The following is a 16,261-nucleotide window of genomic DNA, read 5'->3' as shown; positions in this document are numbered from 1 at the left end:
CTCTCCGTCTTCACGGGGATAAAAATATTCCTGTCCGGACCTCGCCCTCCTTTTATAAACAAATCAGTGAAGCCCCAGCAACGGCGGGGGTGTTTTCGTTGGCACTTCACCTAAGAGTGTCGGCCACCCAGCCAGGCCGCTCCTCCGAGTCCAAAGGAGCTGCGGGGGCCGGAAAGCTTCCTGGTAATCAGAACCGAGGGGCATGGGCACCGACGTGTGGGGGCTGCTCAGGGATCGGGGGCAGGCCTCCCAAGTCCGTGCGCCTTCTTATTCTCTTCCTGCTCAGACCTCTCCGGGTTGCTTTCTTAGAAAGCTGCACAACAGCGGGAGAACTCGGGGTTCAAGCAAGAACACACTGCGCCTGAACTTCTGCTCTGCCATTTCTGAGGTGCCAGCCCTTCCCAGTCCCATCTCAGCGGCCACAGCCATATGGTGGGGACGCAGCCATCTGCCTTACAGGTCATTTCGAGACTCAATGATGTTGATGTAAAAAAAAACTCCGTTACGTAGGAGGGACCCCTGTGGAGTTGACCCCCGAGGGAAGACTTGCCTGTCCAGGTGGCCTTGGGCAGGGCAGCCGGTCCCTCCCTCCGAGGCCTGGCCGTCCCTGCCTGTTGGGTCTGCAGAGCAGCTCCCTTGGCACCGTAGGGAGACCCCCTGCGTGTAGATGTGTCCCTGGAATGTTCTAGCCGCCCCCTTTGAACTTGGTGGGATCTAAATTTGGACTCCCAGCTTTATCACTCATGCTTGACTAAGCCATTTTGTTAAGGCTTTTGGAGATTTCGTTCATCAGGGAAAGGTCTGAAGCAGCTGTCCCACAGGACAATATTAACAGGTCAGCATCCCTGCCTCCTCACCCATGCTCTGGAAACGGGGGTGGGGGCAGAGCTCCACTCACTGTCCTGTGCCTTCAGGGTTCACACCATGGACAGGAGTCGGGATGCTGCTTCTCCCCTCTGACAATGAGTTTGGGCTTTTTCGGGAGGAAGAGAGGGAAAAGAATGAGATTTTGGAAGAGGACTGCGGGGCTGCCTGAAGAGAGATTTGCCTCTCAGAGGGGACACTGCTTCTCACCCCTTCATCAAAGCATGGCTGTGACGTGGGAGTGTGTATTCTAGCCACTTCAGAAGGCACGTGTTAGCTTCCCCAGACTCATCGCACACACAGCAATACAGATAACGTCTGTCATGACAAACTATTTTTAGCTCCATGAGGTCCCGCTGACTCGGCCCACCAAAATGGGTGAGGCTTTCAGAAGAGAGGTCATCGTCAAGCTAGAAGACCCATCCTCGTGAATTCAGGGGTTTCTGACAGATGAGGAGACGAGAAAGCAATTCAGTGGACTTTGCACATGTTTAAAAACTGAAAGAACCATGGCCCTGTGTGTCTTGGAAACCATCTCTAAATTTAATCTCAGTTCAACTTTTGCAGCGCTTAAGTTTAGAAAGATTCGTGAGCTGTGACCTTCCTCGAGAAGGCAGCCCTCATTCTCTCTCCTCTGCCTTAGCATCTTTGCTGGTGACTGACTGTCCCAAATTACTCTTCACCACAGCACAGACAGAACCTGGGGCTAACACAGGGGAGAGGAGGGAAACCAATTTCTCTTCCTCAAAGTTGTATTTCAAAACAGTCCTCCTAACAGCTCTCTTAAAAAATTTCACTCACATCTGCAACTTGGTAAAGGCTGCGGATAAAAGGGGTTTTTTTTAGTGGTTTGCTCCTTCCCACTTCAAAATGCTTTTTTGGGAGACGCATCACAGCTGAGGGTCAAAGGACGTGGATACAGAGAGCGCCGAGGCTTTGGCCATAACCCCAGTGCGCTCCCACCCTCAGCCTGAGCCAGGCTGTTCTATTTTTATCACCTCTGTTTAATCTCACATCACTCCAGCGGTTAACCTTTTGCAGAAGATGAAGGAAATGGGAAAACAGGTCAGGTCACCTCGCAGGTGCACCAGCCAAATCCCCACAGTGAACGCCGAGTGGGGCCGACTGTTCATGAATGGTTGCAGCGATATTCTTTTGTCTCACATTCCCTGCCACGTCCCCTCCCCGTGAACCTGGGGTGGGGTCCTTGTCACTGCCTCAGTAGAATGCAGGAAAGGTGACGCTCTGTGACACGAGGCTGAGTTATGAAAGGCCACAGAGCTTCCATCTGACCCAATGTCCACCTTAGGAGGGCAACCACCATATTGTGAAGAAGCCCAGGTCACTTTCTGAAAGTGACCCTCTTTGTCTGCCTTCTTTCTTCTGTCACAGTTACCTCCTAGGTCACTATCATGCCCCTTAGAAGCTATGCAAAAGAGAAGGGTATGGATGAAGGTCCTAATGCTACTTCTCAGCTGCATCTTTGCTTCTCTGAAGTCAACACATACTTGTCCCTTCGCACTTTCTGGGACTGGGACTGGGACTGGGACCAGCTGCCTGCTGTCTGGCTCTGGCTGCCCTGTTTGTCTGGTTTCTTCACAATATGGCAGCTGCCTTCCTAAGAAGATGCCTCTCCTCCATGGAGTCTCACGTGGGCAGGAACCAAGGACTGAGATTCCCAGCCAGTTTCCACTTGGCAGCCACGTGAACAAACCTTCCAGTCGAGCCACAGGGGCAAACCGTCTCCTCCAAGCTCTGCCCAAGTTACAGATTCATGAGCTAGACTGTGGTGATTTTAAGCCACTAAGTTTTGGGTGGTTTGTTCGCAGCAACAGCCACCAGGCTCCGGCTTTCACCTTCTGTTACTGCAGGGCTCTCTGCCGGCACCTTCCGTTGGTCACTTTCTGAAAGGCCTGGCTGTTCATCTCCCCTCCCAGGTCACTATCATGCCTCTTTGAAGCTACGCAAAAGAGAACGGGACGAAGATCCTAGCGCTACTTTTGAGCTGCATCTTTGCTTCTCTGAAGTCAACACGGACTGGGACCAGGACCAGGAGCCTACAGTTGGCCTCCACCAATGCCAGATTCACAAGGAAGCCTCAGCCCACCTCACCTGCATAGCCCTTCTTTTAGTTTTGTATTTTTTCTTAGAAGCCTTCCATAACCGTATGACCCACCCACCCACAAAAGGTCCAAGCTGCCCTGTTCTTGCCTCTGTCCAGATGAGAGCGCGCGAGCTGTGACCCCGCCTTCGTCACTCCGAAGGGATTCCGCTGTCAGAACCGGAAGTCTCTCTCGCTGGGACCCTCCACTGCAGGCTGAGGGGGTACGTTTGACAATAAAAGGGTCAATTCATCAGGAAGACACAACTATAAAATGTGCATGGACATAAAGGAGCTTCAAAATGCAGGAAGCAAAATTCGGCAAAACTAAAGGGAGACAGATAAAATGCCCAGCCATAGCAATAACGCCCCTCTCTCAGCAACTGATAGAACTAGATCAAAAAAGAAAAGGAAAGACAGATCATCTGATCACCACCTCCACCTACTTGGTATTGACAGCGCAGCTGCCTTTGCCACGAAACTCCCAAAAACATCACCGCAGTTGATCTTCCCCATGGTGAGCTGCAGCCGCCTCAGGAATAAGGGGGCCTCTGCCCTCAGTGCACGTCAGACACCCTCACCTCCTGCAGCGTTTGTCAGAAGAGATGGCAAACCCCAGGACTTGCATGGAGAGCCCCGGTGAAATCCGTCAGGATCAGGATGCTATTAGTGCCACTGAATGTGACTGTGTGTGTGTGTGTGTATGTGGTTGACGCTTGAGATAGAGACAAAACCCCATCACTTCCCCTTTAGGGAGGAGACTCAGCCTTGGAAGCTGGGTGGCAGTGTGGAGCCGGTGTGCCCCCGGGGTCACTCCTCATCTGAGCCGGCCTCTCCAGCTCCAGCTATAAATAACTGAAGGGCAGGCCCACAGCCTGGAAGGAGACAGGACGCACGCTGCTTCCTCCTTCTGCCTTTGCAGGCGAGGGGGGCTCTGTCCCAACCTCAGCACAGTCCGGGTTGTACTCCACAAGAAGCGCCCAGGATCAGGGAGGCCCCTCCAGGTGTGCAGACCCCTGGGGGCAGCTGGCTGGGACATAGGAGTTGAAGGAGGCGCCTGAAGACAGGTGGTCTGTGGCTTCTCCAGAGAACCTTTTTTTTTTTTTTTCTGAGACAGTCTTGCTGTGTTGCCCAGACTGCAGTACAGTGGCATGATCGCATCCCACTGCAGCCTTGACCTCCTAGGCTCTAGCAATCTTCCCACCTCAGCCTCCTGAATAGCTGGGACCACAGGCATGAACCACTGCATCCAGCTAATTTTTTAATTTTTCTTTTGTAGAGGCAGAGTCTCACCATGTTGCCCAGTCTGGTCTCAAACTCCTGGCCTCAGGCGATCCCCCCGCCTTGGCCTCTCAAAGTGATGGGATGACAGGCCTGAGCCACCACCCATCCAGACCCTTCCTCTTAATCCCCAGCAGGTCGGTAGTGGCCTCAGCTACTGGACAGTGCTGGCCAGCATCCTTAGGGAAGGAGATGCAGGGCGGCCCTGCTGTGCTAACTCTCTTCCCCATCCCAGGGACAGGGGGCCGACTCTGCTCTGGAGAGTTTGCGGGCGCTCAGCTTCCTCCTCAGGGAGGAGAACTTGTCCCCCAAGGCCTTGCGCAGCCCCACGCTGTCCCTGCTGCTGGGTGGGTCCTCCCTGGCGGCCGGGAGCTGACCCGTGAACATCTCCCAGCGGTCGAGGGCGTCCACGGCTCTGTCCACCTGCGCCAGGTCCTCCTCCGCCACTTCCCGTTGCAGGGCCTGGATGCACATGGCCAGCCACCGTTCATGTTCCTTGATGGCCTCCGCAGGGCCCCCAAGTGGTGGCGGAGCCTCTGAGGCCGCCAGGGAGCTCAGCCCTTCCTCTGGCTCCACCTCTGGCCCCGAGGAGAAGGCGTGACTCCAGGCATCAGGGGTGAGTGGCTCCGACACGCTGGTGCCAGGCTCCGAGTCACTCTCGCAGCACATGCCCGAGTCGGCGCTGGCGGGCGGGGTGTCCTCCCACACTGTCGGCTCCCCTGCCTCCTGGCTGGGCCATGTCCCCACCACCGCCTGAGTCCAGGTGTAGAGTCTCTAAGAGGGAGAAACACAGGCTGAGTTTGCTCTGTGCCAGCCCTTGTGTAGCCAGGGAACTGCCAGGAGACCCAGCTCGTCACCTAAGGGGACCCCACCGTCCTCAGTTACCCAGGGGCCGGAGTCAGGCTGGTGGTGTGAGGGCTCTTGTGACCAGTGCCCTTTGAGGACTCAGGTCCAGGCCGTGCCAGAGTTGGAGGTACCCGCCCGCGAGAGCTCACCGTTTAGGAACTTCGCAAGCTGCTTGTCATCCAAAGTTAAAGAATGGAACACTTATTTTTTTTTTTTTTTTTTTTTTGAGACAGAGTCTTGCTCTGTTGGCCAGGCTGGAGTGCAGTGCCGCAATCTCGGCTCACTGCAACCTCTGCCTCCCAGGTTCAAGCAATTCTCCTGCTTCAGCCTCCTGAGTAGCAGGGATTACACGTTCCTGCCAGCACACCCAGCTAATTTTTACATTTTTTAGTAGAGATGGGGTTTCACCATGTTAGCCAGGCTGGTCTCAAACTCCTGACCTCAGGTGACCCACCCACCTTGGCCTCCCAAAGTGCTGGGATTACAGGTGTGAGCCACAGCACCCACCCAGAAAGCGTATAATTAAATAAAATTTAAAATTTTAAAGCAAAGGTCAGGGCATGGTGGCTCACGCTTGTAATCCCAGCACAGGGAGGCAGAGGCAAGAGGACCACTTGAACCCAGGAGTTCAAGACCAGCCTGGGCAACATGGTGAGACCACAAGGGAAAGAAAAATGTAAAGCAAAGGGAATACTTGAAACTCACTTCCTAAATGTTTTCTCCATTTCACTCTTGCCTCTGCTCTCAAGGGTATTCTCCTCTCCTGCATCTGTACAGGGGACACACCATTTAACAAGGTCCCACTGCACGCCTGTTCCCAACTCAGCGCTCACTGACATTGGGAGCTCACATCAGCCATAGTGAGACTAGTTTATACCACAGGAAGTGGCAGAGACCACAAGTCAGGCTTTCTTCAAGAGGCATTTCAGTGATTGCTGTCAATGGACAGCAGTGACCTTTTCTGGCCAGGCCCTTGGTCGGCTCTCCAGCACCTCCCAGAGCACTGGGACGGAAAGTGACCTCACATCTGCACCACTGCCCTCCCTACAACAGCCAGGAGGGCCAGGCCACCCTGGAGTGCCTTTGCCCTGGCCCTCTTCCCTCCACAGCCCCAGGAGATGGTGCTCATGGAAGGGAGAGCGCTCTGGGCTGGAGGAGGAGCTGTACCCTCCAGCTCAGATCCAGGTGGATCCAGGCTATGTCAGGTCAGCACGTGCAGGGAGGGGCATACACATGATAAAATTTCATGTCAGATGGTTGCACAAGACCCCAAGTGAAGGCATCAAATGAGAGCTCTCAACACTTTCTGCAGACCAAGCTGCCCCTCAACGGGGCACAGCTGGCAGCAGCACCCTTTACAAGGCATCGCCAGGTGCCGACCAGCCATCACACCACCTGCACCCTCAGGAGATGCTCCTACCCTCAGCCACGGCTGCGCCTGGGCTCCCCCCAAGTCACAGGCTCCTCTCCTCCTTCCACTTGGGAAAGCTGTTTCCTCTGTGCCCCCTTCACCTTCCCTTTACTGCCAGAGTCTGCAGAGAGGATCCCTGCAGAGATTCCAGCACTGTGAGCTAGAAGTGCCCCGGCCTCTAGTTCAGCGTCACCCAGCAGGCCTGCAAGATGCAGCTCCTCACTCTGCCCCAGAAGGAAGCAGGACCCAGCTGGGCCCTGCAGGGGCTTCTGACAGGCTCAGTCCGGGAACCACACCGCCACCTGCCTCGACGGCCGGGAGGAGGAGGATGCAGGGGCTTCCCAGCGCGGTTTCATTGACTGCTCTGGTGCCTGTGCGCAGTGAGCACCTTATAACTGGTTTTCGTCTAAAGCTGGGTTTAAAGAAAAATTACCACCACCTGCCTTTGCACTCAGAACTCAGAGAAAAGCTTTTGAGCTTTCAAACAAATGTCCATGAATATGGACAAGGCCTTTGCTGGGCAACCCCACCCAAGCAACGGCTAGAGGGAGTTAGGAATGGAGGCTGCCTCCAACACAGCCTTGTTGTGTCAGCTCCCGCCGCCTCTGAGCAGCAGTGACCCAAGTGTTGGTGATGGAAAGAAAAGAGGAAGTTACCCTGGGAAGACCGTGCCACTCGCCGGCTGCACCAGGAAGGCCCCTCCCGGCTGGGGCTCCAATGCCAGCTCTTCCTGACAGAGGAAGAAAAGCCCTCGTCCCCACTCCACCCCGCTGCAACCTCCCGGCCACAGCCGCCACACGTGGGCACTGGCAGGACTCGACCTACCGGCAGTGAAACTCGGATGGAGCTCAACCCCAACGCAGGTCCTGGGGCTCTGCACTGCCTGGAAGCCGGCAGTTGACAAAGCCTGTGCGCGGTCCCCGTGGCCTCCAGGTGGCGCTCGCGGGCCTCCGGAGCGCAGGTCCCACCAGCCGGGCAGCACAACTCGGCAACTCACCTGGTACCTCTCGATGAGCCTGAAGCCTAGGACGTGCTGCAGCTTCCGCAGGCAGATGGGACAGAGGTCCAGGGGCCGCCGCAGGGCCTCCTCCAGGCTGAGCGCACCCTGCATGAGGCAGCGGAGCCAGCGGCAGTTCCCCAGGCCCAGAAGGTGGCAGAGCTCGTGGCACGTGACCTGGGGGGAAGGCCACCAAGCACCTTGCCTCACCACCTTGCCCCTGCATCCGGCAGATCCCCAGGCAGCCCCAGCAGGGCCAAAATGAGGACGTGGGTGAGGCCGGATGGCCGGGAGGTGGTCCGGGCGCCCTCCCCCTGCCCCAGGCGGCACAGGCTGCATTCAGGGCCCCAGGGGAAAGGGTGGGTGGCCCTGGGGAGGCCACACAGGATGGGGGCTTGGGGCTCTAATCGCTACCCTGCTGCTTCATAGCTGTGTGCCCTTGCTTTCCTCGTTCCACGGAGTTAGGGGTCCATCCACTTCACAGTGAGGATGGGGCAGTGTAACAGACCGACGCACCGCGGGCTCAGCCAGCACCCTCCTGTCCCCTCTTCCCAGCCCCAGAGCCCCAACCCACCTTGCAGCACTGAACCATCCCCAGGGCACTGAAGCACAGGGCCCAGCCTCTGTCCTGCAGGGGGGCCTCGGGGCGGTCTGCTGCTGCCTCTACCAGGGGTGGATCAGGGGCGCTGGGCCCCAACTTCGGGAATTCCCCCGAGAACCGGGCGAAGCTGCAGATGCCCACTTCTGGAGAGAGATGGAGAGAACGGCACTCTCAGGGGTCAGCCTTGGCTCTGGGGGGCCCACCATCAAACCCACCTCATGCTCTCATGCAAACTGGCTATGGCCCAAGGACACACCAGTCCTGAGAGGCCCTGTCCTTCCTACATGAAGATGGGCCCTGGGGCAGATGCCACGGCTGAGGCATGGCCCCTACGCCATTCCTCAGGAGGAGCTGGAAGGGGCCACCTATTCCCATGCATGGGTGTTGACTTCCACCAGGAGGGTGCTTGCAGCAAGAGCAAAGATGGTACCCTGCAGCCACGGGGGCCACAGCCCCATGCCAGGCTGCCCCCTAGGCAGAGCTGCCAGGGCCCCGGCTCACCGTGCCCTGGAAGGAACTTGCTGAAGGTGAAGCTCCAGGCCTCGTGGGGGTACAGGTCGGACAGCGTGAGGCCCAGCACACACAGCGCGTCCCCCGGCTTGTTGTTCTTCAAGAAGGACAGGATGCTGTCTGCGGGGAGGGGCCAGGGGACGGGGTCAGGAGGCAGCCGGGGACCCCCATCTTCCAGGCTGAGGCTGGCACACCCTGTCATCGTCTTCCTCTGCCTGGGCCCCACCCCTTCCCAAGTCAGGCATGGGCCACCAGCGTTTGGTGTGACCTGAGGGCACACAGTGCTGCATGATGTGGAGTGAGGGCCGGGGCCATTTGGAGATCAGGACAATAAGTTTGAGAGGCCATGGACAGCCAGGTGGGGACGCTGGAGAGGCAGCCAGGCCAACAAGACTGCCGCTTGCAGCCCCGGGAAGAAGCAGCCACTTCAGCAGCTGAATGACAGCCCCAGAGATGTCCACATCTCAGCCCTGGGACCTGTGAGTACCCACAGCAAAAGGGGCTGCAGATGATTAAAGATCTTGGGATGGGGGCGTTATTCTGCATCAGCCAGGTGAGGCTGATGCCATCACAAGAACCCTGGGTAAGGCCGGGCGCGGTGGCTCACACCTGTGATCCCAGCACTTCGGAAGGCCGAGATGGGCGGATCACCTGAGGTCAGGAGTTCGAGACCAGCCTGGCCAACATGACAAAACCCCATCTCTACTAAAAATACAAAATGAGCCAGGCATGGTGGTGCGTGCCTGTAATCCTAACTACTCAGGAGGCTGAGACAGGAGAATTGCTTGAACCCAGGAGGTAAGAGGTGGCAGTGAGCTGAGATCATGCCACTGCCCTCTAGCCTGGGTAACACAGCCAGACTCCATCTCAAAAAAAAAAAGCCCTCGTTAGAGGCAGCAGGGGGTCTGGGTGACAACATGAGGCCTGAGGGCGCTGCAGGGCTGGCTCGGAGAGAGGGCCGTTAGCCAAGGATGGGGGTGCCTCTAGAAGCTGGAAAGGGCAAGAAATGGATTCCCCCGGAGCCTCCAGAAGGAACCAGCCCAGCCGATCCTTGACTTTAGCCCAGGGGGGCTCCTGACCCGCAGAGCTGTAAGATCACAGTGGATCATCCAAGCTAGCAAGTTGTGTAACTTGTTAGCGTAGTTCCCACGAGCATGAGTGTGGACAGATACAGGAGAGGTCCGGGGCTGAACCTGGGCACGATGACATCAAAGCCGGGAAACCAGGAGCCCAGGGAGGGAAGGAGGCAGAGCAGCCACCGCGGGCCCAGGAAACCCAGAGAGGGTGTCAGAGTTACTGCAGAGAGGAGGGGTTGGGGCACAGAGGCACACGGGAGAAAAGTGTTTTCCAAGGAGTTCTACCATTAAAAGGAACAGACGGGCAAGGAGGTTTTTCTGTGTTTTTTTTTGTTTTGTTTTTTTGTTTTTTGAGATGGAGTGTCGCTTTGTTGCCCAGGCTGGAGTACAGTGGCGCAATCTCAGCTCCCTACAACCTCCGCCTCCCGGGTTCAAGCGATTCTCCTGCCTCAGGCTCCTGAGTAGCTGGGATTACAGGCACGTGCCATCACACCCAGCTAATTTTTGTATTTTTAGTAGAGACACGGTTTCACCATGTTGGTCAAGCTGGTCTCAAACTCCTGCCCTCGTGATCCGTCTGCCTCGGCCTCCCAAAGTGCTGGGATTACAGGCGTGAGCCACTGCAGCCGGCCCTATGTTTGTTTTTGAGATAACATCCCACTCTGTCACCCAGGCTGGAGTGCAGTGGTGCAGTCCCAGCTCACACTGCAGTGTCGACCTGGGCTCAAGCGATCTTCCCTGCCTCAGCCTCCTGAGCAGCTGGGATGACAGGCATGAACCACCACAGCCAGCTAATTTTTAAATGTTTTGTAGAGACGAGATCTCATAATGTTGGCCAGGCTGGTCTCAAACTGTCCTCAAACAATTCTCCCCCCTCAGCCTCCTAAAGTGCTGGGATTACAGGCATGAGCCACTGTGCCCCACCCAAAAAGGTTTAAATTATGAGTTTACATTGCCTTTCGTATTAACTTTTCAGTTCTGGTATGTATTTTCCATTTACTGCACATCTCATTTCAGACCAGCTATATTTTTTGTGTTCAGAGCCACAGGGGGCCAGTGGCTACTGTCTTGGACAATGTAGGTCTAGGGTATGACCTTGGGAAATGAGTGACGAGTCTTGGAGGAGAGGCCAAGGAATTTTTGCTAACAAGGTGATTGATTGACAATGATGCCACCAAGGTGATGATTGGCCATGATGCTAACAAGGTGATGATGATTGACAGTGATGATTGTTGTGGATCGAGTTATATCCCCCCAAAAAGACAGGTGGAAGTCCTAACTCCTGGGACCTGCCATTGTTTGGAAACGTAATCCAGTTAAGATGAGGTCATTAAGGAGACCCACTGACTAGAGTCTTAGAAGAGACGCAGAGGCACATGACGTAAAGCTCACATGAAGTCAAAGGCCGAGGTTAGAGTTGTGCATCTGCAAGCCACAGAGGGCCGGGCATTGCCAGCAACCTCCAGAAGCTGGAGGCAGCCAGGAAGCACCCTCCATGGAGCCTTCTGAGACCACGTGGCCCTGCCAAAACCTTGGTTAAGAACTGCGGGCCCCAGCAATGTGAGACAAGAAATGTCCCTAAGCCATCCAGTTTGTGGCTTTGTTACGGCAGTCCCAGGAAACCATTGCAGTGATCCAACGCATGCTACTCTCTGGGCAAGATGGCAGGACCCCATGTCTACAATAATCAAAATAATTAGCCAGGTGTGGTGGCACATGTCTGTGGTCCCAGCCACTTGGGAGGCTGAGGCAGAAGACCCCAGGAGTTCAAGGCTGCAGGGAGCTATGATCGCAGCACTGCACTTGAGCCTGGGTGACACAGCAAGACCCCATTTCTAAAAAAAAAAAAAATTAAAAAGCAGGCTGAGCTGACCACACAAATGCAACCTGGCATACCCTCTGGGTTCCACATGCTTTTGAACCTTCCCGAGTGCACGTCTTTTTCCCGAGGGCTCCCCCGTGCACCTTCTGAAGTGTGCGGCTGGGGGAAACAGCAGTTCGTTCACTAAGCAGAGGGAGTGAAAAGCCTTGGAGAGACCCTTGTGGGACTTGGTGCTGTCTCTGAGCCGCCACAGTCCTGGCATGGACAGGTGGGAGGCCATAACAGGCGAGACGAACTGCGTACAGTGTGGGGATGGTGAGGAGAGCTGAGGCTGCAGAGGCCGAGCCTGAGAGGCACAGAGTCCCCGGCTCTGTTTTAGGGCCAGGGCCAAGGCAGGCCACACTGCCCCCAGACCCCACTCTAGGACCTCAGGGGCCAGGGAAGCCTGTGGAGTGTAGGCTGCTCCCAGAAAGCAGGCTGGGACACAGAAAAGAAACATGCCACCCAGGGGATGGCACCCCACCCCAGCCAGGGGACCCCTATCAACCCCCAAATGTCAACAGTGGCTGCTCCCTGTAATGGTACACTAGGGAATTTAGACAACCCTCCCACCAAAAGATGGCCAGACAGGCAGAGTGGATGACAAAGAACAGCTGCTTCCAACACCCAAGATGAGGAGGAGTGAGTTACAGAGGAAGGTTTGGCGGCCGGTAGAGGGATAGAGAGCCGCCCTCTATCTGAATGGTGATGGCTACATGATGTACGCATTTGTCAAGTCTCAGAACTGTACACTAAAAAGGATGAATTTTACTGTCTAAATTACACCTCAGTAACCAAGGCAGAGACCTAATGAGAAAAACGGGGAGGATTCAAGCTCAAACAGATGAAGCTGGACTGTTTCTGGGGTCAGGGAGTGGGCAGGATGACCCTGATGACATGCTTCCTACCCTGGGAGGGATGCAGAGCCCTGGGGACCATCAGGATGACCCAGAAAAGCTTCACGTCTTTGTCCCACATTCAGCCCTTTGGTGCCTGGCAGAGGAAAAGAAAATCCTCTATGGTGAAAAACATCAGCCCAGGCCAAAAATTCTCAAAGTTAAACTAATTTTTCCAATAAGATGCCTAACTAACAATTGAAAATAACAAGGCACAATGAGGCAGGATAACTGAGACAAAATTAGCAGAAATAACAAATACAGGCACATGGGCATTCCAGATAGTACAATCATCAGACAGACTGTCAAGCAACTATGTTCATGGACATCAATGCTGAACTTAAAGAAGTGTCATAGGCAACTGAGACCTATAAAAGCGTGACACTGCTAATTTGAAATAGAATCCACTAGAAACTATAGAACTGACAAACATGACAACTGAAATTAGGAACACAATATATGGGGGTTGTGATTTTTTTAAATGATCGGGTCTTGTTCTGTCACCCAGGATAGAGGACAATACAGTAGCATGATCACAGCTCACTGCAGTTTCAAACTCTCAGCCTCCCAAGTAGCTGAGACTGTAGATGTGTGCCACCACTACCAGCTGTTTTTCTATTTTTTGCATAGACAGTGTCTGGCCTAGTTGCCCAGGCTGGTCTTGAACACCTGCCATCAAGCTATCCTCCCACCTCAGCCTCCCAAAGTACTGGGATTACAGGTATGAGCCACCATGTCCAGCCTCAATATATGGGTTTAAGAGTAACTTAGATGAGGCCAGGCATGGTGCCTCACGCCTATAATCCCAGCACTTTGGGAGGCCGAGGCAGGCGGATCATGAGTTCAGGAGATCGAGACCATCCTGGCTAACATGGTGAAACCCTGTCTCTACTAAAAATACAAAAAAATTAGCCGGGAATGGTAGTAGGTGCCTGTAGTCCCAGCTACTCGGGAGGCTGAGGCAGGAGAATGGCGTGAACCCTGAGAGGCAGAGCTTGCAGTGAGCCGAGATTGCACCACTGCACTCCAGCCTGGGCAACAGAGCAAGATTCCGTCTCAAAAAAAAAAAAAAAAAAGTACCTTAGATGTGACTCCAGAGAGAGTAAGCCTTAGCCAAAGGATGAGAATAAATTCGGACTAAAGCATGAATGATCATAAAAGATATTATAGATAAGAGAGTAAGATGGATTAATATACATTCAGTTGGAGTCACAGGAGAGAAGAGAATGGGGCAGAGGCGATAACTGACAAAAGCAGCAATGGTTGAGAGTATCCCAGAACTGATGAAAGCCGTCCATCTGCACATTCCAGCCCTTTCAAGGCCCTCCCTAAACTTGAGCCTCGGTTTCCTATCCACCAAAAGCCCTCATTTCACCTCTGCCTCTCAACCCAGCCTCACACTCTCCAGTCACCAGCGACCTGCAGGGAAGGGGTAAGGGCTTGAGGGTTAGGGGTCTTCTAGGCACATGTACAATGCAAAGACGGAAGGTTGGAGCCATGCTGAGTGGCCTTAGAAGTGCTCATTTCAAGCCAGTGACAGTGACTCACGCCTGTCATCCCAGCACTTTGGGAGGCTGAGGCAGGCAGATCACTTGAGGTCAGGAGTTCAAGACCAGCCTGGCCAACACAGTGAGATCTTGTCTCTACTAAAAATACAAAAATTAGCTGGGTGTGGTGGCATGCGCCTGTAGTCCCAGCTACTCAGAAGGCTGAGGCAGGAGAATCGCTTGAACCCGGGAGGTTGCAGTGAGCCGAGATCGCACCACTGCACTACAGGCTGGGCGACAGAGCGAGACTCCATCTCAAAAAACAAAGAAGGGCTCGCTCCTCCTGCTGTGGCGTTTTCCCGTGGGCACTGGCTGTATGGTCAGGTCCCCAGACACTCCTGGGTGGGAAGAAGGAACTCCCCGTCTCAGTCCTGCTTCCCAAACACCTGGGAAATGGACGTTTCCCACCAAAAAGGAGGAAAAGTTTCCTTTCCTCTCCTGGGCGCCTTCCTCCCCCCTCTTCCTTCCGGAAGGGGCCTGCCTTGGCCTGAGCCGCCGCTGCCATCCTCACTCACCTGTGTGGAGCTGGAGCCTGTCAGAGTCCCGGCTGGGCCGCGAGGAGCAGCGGATGGACGCGGCCGCCACCGAGGGCAGGTACTTGACGTGCAGGCCCAGGAAGAAGGCCTCCGTGCAGCTGCGCAGCTGGTGCAGCAGGGAGCTTCCCACTGGCTCCTCGCTCAGGTCTGGTGGGAGAACAGCGCCGTCAGCCTTGCGGCGCCCCTGCCCGCCTGGGACCCCCTCCCCGGGAATTGCCCGCAGACACCGGCCTGCTGGGTGAACAAAGCCAGTGTGGACCTGCCCTGACAGCAAGCGGAGCATCGGGCTTAGAAAAGGGACAGAAAGCATGACTTTTTCAAAAGGGCCAACACCGAGGGACATAGAGGAAAGGTTCATGCACAGATGGAAGGACAGCAGTGACAGTCGCATGTGAGCGCAGGGAGGGAGCAGGCAGGGCCTCACCAGGGACAGGGACTTCTAGGGTTAGTGCCAGGCACTGCAGCTGAGCAGGCAGCACACAGAGCCGGGCTGCCTGGCTGCAAAATGCCAGCCTGACTTGGGCACAGAGCAAGACAGAGCCGGGCTGCATGGCTGCAAAAAGACAGCCTGGCTGGGGCAGGCAGCAGGACACAGAGCCAGGCTGCATGGCTGCAAAATGCCAGCCTGGCTGGGGCAGACAGTAGCACACAAGGGTGCAGGTCGAGGCTGGAGAGGCAGCAGGGAGCTCCCAGGGCAGCCCCTGGAGGGATGCACACACCAGATCACAGGTCAGGAGGACAGATGGACAAGGACCAGGGTGGAGGCCAGGAGACCAATGAAAAATCAGCTGCCGGGACCCCAGGCCAGCAGCATCAGCCTCACCCAGGAAAGGAGAGAAATGCAGAGCCCGGCCCAGCCCCCGCCTCCTGACCCAGCCCCTGTGTCTCGACAACATGCCCACGTGTCTGCGCATCAGAGCTTGGGACGCGAGGCTCTGAGCCATTAGCAGGGAGGTGGAGGGAAGCGGGTGGCTCCCAAGCTGTTGGATTGGCTGCTGTGGGGTGGTGGATGCTGAGACCAATGGACACCAGCAGGATTTGGGTACTGAGGGGCAGGAAAGGGGCTGCGTGGACCACCAGGGCTGGTGACAAGCCTGCGTGGGGCGAGGCCAGCCGAGGTCCAGCCCTGCTCTGGCTTGCTGTTGAGATGCCGAAAGGCGTGGTGCGCGGGCGTCAGAAGCAGACGCCAGCCCGTTCCTCCTCTCCGAGCCCGAGAGCCCCCATCCCGTGTGCTGTCTCTGCCACGCTGCTCTTGGCATGTGAGAGGCACAGGCGCCAGCCCTGCTCCTCATACTCCCTGCATCTGCCTGGGCCGTTCCCTTCCAAGCACGGATGCCTGTTGTCTCGGCCCCCCATTCACCCTGGGTTCCCCAGACTCTGCCAGACACAGAGCTCTGAGGACAGTGACCACTCTGCGCCCTCAAGCCCCCACCCTGCTCAGCCCAGCCCCTCCCACTATAGCATCAGGATGAACACCCCAGCCCCAAGTTCAAATAGACCTGCGTTCCAGTCCCGTCCCTACCAGTGACCAGCTCTGCCACTCAGACAGGTCAAGGGACCTCTCCCGGCTTCCATTTCCTTGCCTGCGAAATGGGCTGATCCTCGTTTTGGCACCCCAAAGAGGAAGTGGTTTTTTTTTTTTTTTTTTTTTTTTGGAGACAGTCTCACTCCGTCACCCAGGCTGGAGTGCAGTGGCATGATCTCAGCTCACCGCAACCTCTGTCTCCCAGGTTC

The 16,261-nt window shown here is 55.7% G+C and overlaps 1 protein-coding gene across 7 annotated transcripts in view; it reads right to left on the bottom strand.

Moving 5' to 3' along the window:
* Positions 1-747: 747 nt before the first annotated feature.
* The window catches only part of AMZ1 (archaelysin family metallopeptidase 1), a 37,321-nt gene continuing 21,807 nt past the window's right edge, over positions 748-16,261 (bottom strand). For 5 of the 7 annotated variants that reach the window (XM_030797185.1, XM_030797187.1, XM_030797184.1 and 2 more), the window contains 5 exons: positions 14,507-14,674; positions 8,603-8,731; positions 8,075-8,244; positions 7,501-7,677; positions 4,237-5,020 (listed from right to left, as the gene is read on the bottom strand). In XM_030797185.1, coding sequence (XP_030653045.1) covers positions 4,460-5,020; positions 7,501-7,677; positions 8,075-8,244; positions 8,603-8,731; positions 14,507-14,674 — 1,205 coding nt within the window. In that variant the 3' untranslated portion in view covers positions 4,237-4,459. Of the gene's footprint in view, positions 5,021-7,500; positions 7,678-8,074; positions 8,245-8,602; positions 8,732-14,506; positions 14,675-16,261 lie in introns of all 7 variants that reach the window. The other 2 variants (XM_003274972.3, XM_012496534.2) reach the window with 2 other exon arrangements.

The sequence above is a fragment of the Nomascus leucogenys genome, chromosome 17 (assembly GCF_006542625.1).
Source record: "Nomascus leucogenys isolate Asia chromosome 17, Asia_NLE_v1, whole genome shotgun sequence".
Classification (NCBI taxonomy): Eukaryota; Metazoa; Chordata; class Mammalia; order Primates; family Hylobatidae; genus Nomascus; species Nomascus leucogenys.
Note: the sequence above shows the minus strand (reverse complement) of the source record. Positions and strands in the feature narration are given on the sequence as shown.